Source organism: Olea europaea, plastid, assembly GCF_002742605.1.
Source record: "Olea europaea subsp. europaea plastid, complete genome".
Classification (NCBI taxonomy): Eukaryota; Viridiplantae; Streptophyta; class Magnoliopsida; order Lamiales; family Oleaceae; genus Olea; species Olea europaea.
The window spans coordinates 80001-85000 of record NC_015401.1 but is presented as its reverse complement, the minus strand read 5'-3'; the positions used below and the strand labels follow the sequence as shown (position 1 = coordinate 85000).

The following is a 5000-nucleotide window of genomic DNA, read 5'->3' as shown; positions in this document are numbered from 1 at the left end:
GTGTGTGACTCGTTGGTTTTTTAGGGTTAGGATTAAAAAAGGACCAGCCCCATAGTATGAACTAATAACCAACTCATCACTTCGTATTATCTGGATATAAAGAACCAGTCAAGATATGATAAATCAGTCATATCTTTGTAGCAACTGAAATTTTTTTTTGCATAAACTTTAATTAGAAGTTGTAAAACAAAATGAAAGAAGTAAAGGTGTGGATAAATGGAAGGATGAGAGAAAGAGAGAAAAAGAATATCAATGATATAGAATTCCAATATGTAAGGTCTACGAGTCATCTCATAAAAGACAGTGTAATAAAGCATCAATACTAATTGATTCATCCATAATTAAATATTAAATGAATCAAGAAAAAAATAAAGAGCTTGGAGCCAATAAAGACTAAGAAGATTGACTCAGGAACAAATTGGATTATGAGCTCCATTGTAGAATTCGGACCTAATCATTAAGTACGAAGCGATGGGAACGATGGAACCTGTGCATGCAAAAGATTTTATTGAAAAAATGAATCTTAATGATTCACTAGTCGGGATGGCGAAATGAACCGGAGATTAATTCATCTATTGGGAGAAGTCACGAACGAGCCCTACAAATGAAATAGAGATTGAAAGAGTAAATATTCGCCCGCGAAAACTTTTTTTTTAGTTGCTAAACTTGGATAAAGGACAAAACAAAATAAAGATTTTTTAGAACGTTCTAAAAAAAAAACTATTTTTTACAAAAAATGTTAATCATTTCAATTAAATGTTTTTAATCCTTTTATTCGTGAGGAGCTGGATGAGAAGAAACTCTCACGTCCGGTTCTGTAGTAGAGATGGAATTGTGAAACAACCATCAACTATAACCCCAAAAGAACTAGATTCCGTAAACAACATAGAGGAAGAATGAAGGGAATATCTTATCGAGGTAATCATATTTGTTTCGGTAAATATGCTCTTCAGGCACTTGAACCTGCTTGGATCACATCTAGACAAATCGAAGCAGGTCGACGAGCAATGACACGAAATGCACGCCGTGGTGGAAAAATATGGGTCCGTATATTTCCAGACAAACCGGTTACAGTAAGACCCGCTGAAACACGTATGGGTTCGGGAAAGGGATCCCCTGAATATTGGGTAGCTGTTGTTAAACCAGGTCGAATACTATACGAAATGGGTGGAGTAACCGAAAATATAGCTAGAAGGGCTATTTCAATAGCAGCATCCAAAATGCCTATACGAACTCAATTCATTATTTCAGGATAAAAATGTAGAACCAACAGAAATGAATCTTGGGGATGAAAGTTTCTTTTTTTGGACAAAAAATATTCCTTTTTTTTCTTCATCCTTTGCATTGGAAGAATAGACTAAAAAATTGATATGATTCAACCTCAGACCCATTTAAATGTAGCAGATAACAGCGGGGCTCGAGAATTGATGTGTATTCGAATCATAGGAGCTAGCAATCGTCGATATGCTCATATTGGTGACGTTATTGTTGCTGTGATCAAAGAAGCAGTACCAAATATGCCCCTAGAAAAATCAGAAGTAGTCAGAGCTGTAATTGTTCGTACCTGTAAAGAACTTAAACGTGACAGCGGTATGATAATACGATATGATGACAATGCTGCAGTTGTGATTGATCAAGAAGGAAATCCAAAAGGAACTAGAATTTTTGGTGCGATCCCCCGGGAATTGAGACAATTAAATTTTACTAAAATAGTTTCATTAGCTCCCGAGGTATTATAAAATGAGATCACTGATATGTTTATAGTGGGTATTTGAAAGAAATAGATTAAGAACTAGATTAAGAACTAGATTAATTAGTAGATTGTGTCTCACGCATATACCTTTAATAATTCATATTCATAAAACAAATTAAGTAAAAAAAAAAAGAAAAACATGTTGATTATATCCAATTTTGGGGCACCCATAATTTTAGTTCACCATGGGTAGGGACACTATTGCTGAGATAATAACCTCGATACGAAATGCTGATATGGATAGAAAAAGAGTGGTTCGCATCGCATCTACTAATATTACCGAAAATATTGTGAAAATACTTTTCCGAGAAGGTTTTATTGAAAACGTTAGAAAACATCGAGAAAAAAACAAATCTTTTTTGGTTTTAAACCTGCGGCATAGAAGGAATAGGAAAAGACTCTATAGAAATTTTTTAAATTTAAAACGGATCAGTCGACCCGGTCTACGAATCTATTCTAACTCTCAACGAATTCCTAGAATTTTAGGTGGGATGGGGATTGTAATTCTTTCTACTTCTCGAGGTATAATGACAGACCGAGAGGCTCGACTCGAAGGAATCGGCGGAGAAATTTTGTGTTATATATGGTAATCCTTTTAATATCCAAATTGGATCCGAAACTTCTTCCTATTTCTAAAAAAAAGAAAAGGGACGAGTTGTCTAATATCGTTCCTCCTCCATTAGTTGATACTTCAAGGAGGCTTTACCTGGAATGAAAGAACAAAAATGGATTCATGAAGGTTTAATTACTGAATCGCTTCCCAATGGTATGTTCCGGGTTCGGTTAGATAATGAAGATCTGATCCTGGGTTATGTTTCAGGAAAGATCCGGCGTAGTTTTATACGGATACTGCCAGGAGATCGAGTCAAAATTGAAGTAAGTCGTTATGATTCAACCAGAGGACGTATAATTTATCGACTCCGCAACAAGGATTGGAAGGATTAGGTGGTTTTTATTCAATATGATTCGAGATGAAAAATTGCAAGAAACTTATTTTCTTCCAAGAAGTAGATTCAGAATTAAGATAAGGAATGACAAATATGAAAATAAGAGCTTCTGTTCGTAAAATTTGTGAAAAATGTCGCCTAATCCGTAGGCGGGGGCGCATTATAGTAATTTGTTCCAACCCGAGACATAAACAAAGACAAGGATAATCAGACTCACTAAAGGACTCGATGTAAAAATAAGGAATCTGTTTTGACATGAAATGGATATATCCATATATCTCTGACTCATATTTATGAGATGATAAAATATGGCAAAAGCTATACCGAGAATTGGTTCACGTAGAAATGGACGTATTGGTTCACGTAAGAGTGCACGTAGAATACCAAAGGGGGTTATTCATGTTCAAGCAAGTTTCAATAATACCATTGTCACGGTTACAGATGTACGGGGTCGGGTGGTTTCTTGGTCCTCAGCGGGTACTTGTGGATTCAAGGGTACGAGAAGAGGGACACCCTTTGCCGCTCAAACTGCAGCAGCAAATGCTATTCGTACAGTAGTAGATCAAGGTATGCAACGAGCAGAAGTCATGATAAAAGGTCCCGGTCTCGGAAGAGACGCAGCATTACGAGCTATTCGTAGAAGTGGTATACTATTAACTTTCGTACGGGATGTAACCCCTATGCCACATAATGGTTGCAGACCCCCGAAAAAAAGACGTGTGTAGAAATAAACATTGAAGAAATTTCAAGAGAAACAAGAGAAATAAATGATTCAATCAAATCAAATAATATTACTATGGTTCGAGAGAAAGTAACAGTATCTACTCGGACACTACAGTGGAAGTGTGTTGAATCAAGAGAAGACAGTAAACGTCTTTATTATGGACGCTTTATTCTGTCTCCACTTATGAAAGGTCAAGCCGACACAATAGGCATTGCGATGCGAAGAGCTTTACTTGGAGAAATAGAAGGAACATGTATCACACGTGTAAAATCTGAGAACGTCCCACATGAATATTCTACCATAGCGGGTATTCAAGAATCGGTCCATGAAATTTTAATGAATTTAAAAGAAATTGTATTGAGAAGTAATCTATATGGAACTTGTGACGCGTCTATTTGTGTCAGAGGTCCAGGATATGTAACTGCTCAAGATATCATCTTACCACCTTATGTAGAAATCGTTGATAATACACAACATATAGCTAGCTTGACAGAACCAATTGATTTGTGTATTGGATTACAAATCAAGAGAAATCGCGGATATCTTATCAAAATGCCACATAACTTTCAAGATGGAAGTTATCCTATAGATGCTGTATTCATGCCTGTTCGAAATGCGAATCATAGTATTCATTCTTATGGGAATGGGAATGAAAAACAAGAGATACTCTTTCTCGAAATATGGACAAATGGGAGTTTAACTCCGAAAGAAGCACTTCATGAAGCCTGCCGGAATTTGATTGATTTATTTATTCCCTTTTTACATAAGGAAGAAGAAAACTTACCTTTAGAGGACAATCAACACACGGTTCCTTTATCCCCTCTTACCTTTCACGATAAATTGGATAAACTCAGAAAAAACAAAAAAAAAATAGCATTGAAATCGATTTTTATTGACCAATCAGAATTCTCTCCCAGGGTCTATAATTGCCTCAAAAGGTCCAATATATATACATTATTGGACCTTTTGAATAACAGTCCGGAAGATCTCATGAAAATTGAACATTTGCGCCTAGAAGATATAAAACAGATATTGGTCATTCTAGAAAAACATTTCGCAATTGATTTACCAAAAAAGAAGTTTTAAATCTATTGGATTTTTTTTTTCGTCTTTTTTTTTTTTCATTAAGATGAAAATAGGTTTTGAATCTTTAGCACAATTCATATATTCGAAAGAAATTCAGAATTGAATAGATGTATCTAGGGAGAATTCGCTTTCAAGCGACTATTCCCTAGATACACACGTCGTGTTATTTCACAATTGAATCAAATTAAAAAAGACCTAAAGTTAGGGATTTATCAATAGGTAATGTTGCACCAATACCCAACCAAAGAGCGACTGCAGTACCAATCAAAAAGACGGTTGTCGCTACTGGACGACGAAATGGATTTTGGAATTTATTAACATTCTCTAAAAAGGGTACTGTTAATAATCCCGCAGGTACTGAAACCATTAAAAGAACACCCAATAATTTATTGGGCACTGTACGAAGTATTTGAAATACGGGAAAGAAATACCATTCAGGTAATATTTCCAAAGGGGTTGCAAACGGATCTGCCGGTTCACCAATCATTGA

At 35.7% G+C, this 5000-nt stretch overlaps 7 protein-coding genes; 6 read left to right on the top strand and 1 right to left on the bottom strand. All coding sequences in view use genetic code 11, as the record gives it.

Moving 5' to 3' along the window:
* Positions 1-1256, top strand: part of rpl16 (ribosomal protein L16) — a 1263-nt gene extending 7 nt beyond the window's left edge. The window contains exons 1-2 of one mRNA in view: positions 1-2; positions 858-1256. The exon at positions 1-2 is cut by the window's left edge and continues 7 nt beyond it. Coding sequence (YP_004376457.1) covers positions 1-2; positions 858-1256 — 401 coding nt within the window.
* Positions 1257-1370: 114 nt separating this feature from the next.
* On the top strand, positions 1371-1739 carry rpl14 (ribosomal protein L14). The gene has a single exon. The coding sequence runs from the start codon at positions 1371-1373 to the stop codon at positions 1737-1739; it is 369 nt and encodes a 122-aa protein (YP_004376456.1).
* Positions 1740-1938: 199 nt separating this feature from the next.
* Positions 1939-2343, top strand: rps8 (ribosomal protein S8). The gene has a single exon. It carries the CDS (start codon positions 1939-1941, stop codon positions 2341-2343), a length of 405 nt encoding a protein of 134 aa, YP_004376455.1.
* A 450-nt stretch (positions 2344-2793) lies between these two features.
* On the top strand, positions 2794-2907 carry rpl36 (ribosomal protein L36). The gene has a single exon. It carries the CDS (start codon positions 2794-2796, stop codon positions 2905-2907), a length of 114 nt encoding a protein of 37 aa, YP_004376454.1.
* Positions 2908-3008: 101 nt separating this feature from the next.
* On the top strand, positions 3009-3425 carry rps11 (ribosomal protein S11). Its single transcript has one exon. The coding sequence runs from the start codon at positions 3009-3011 to the stop codon at positions 3423-3425; it is 417 nt and encodes a 138-aa protein (YP_004376453.1).
* Positions 3426-3496: 71 nt separating this feature from the next.
* Positions 3497-4510, top strand: rpoA (RNA polymerase alpha subunit). Its single transcript has one exon. It carries the CDS (start codon positions 3497-3499, stop codon positions 4508-4510), a length of 1014 nt encoding a protein of 337 aa, YP_004376452.1.
* Positions 4511-4694: 184 nt separating this feature from the next.
* Positions 4695-5000, bottom strand: part of petD (cytochrome b/f) — a 1213-nt gene continuing 907 nt past the window's right edge. The window contains exon 2 of the mRNA in view: positions 4695-5000. This exon is cut by the window's right edge and continues 169 nt beyond it. Coding sequence (YP_004376451.1) covers positions 4695-5000 — 306 coding nt within the window.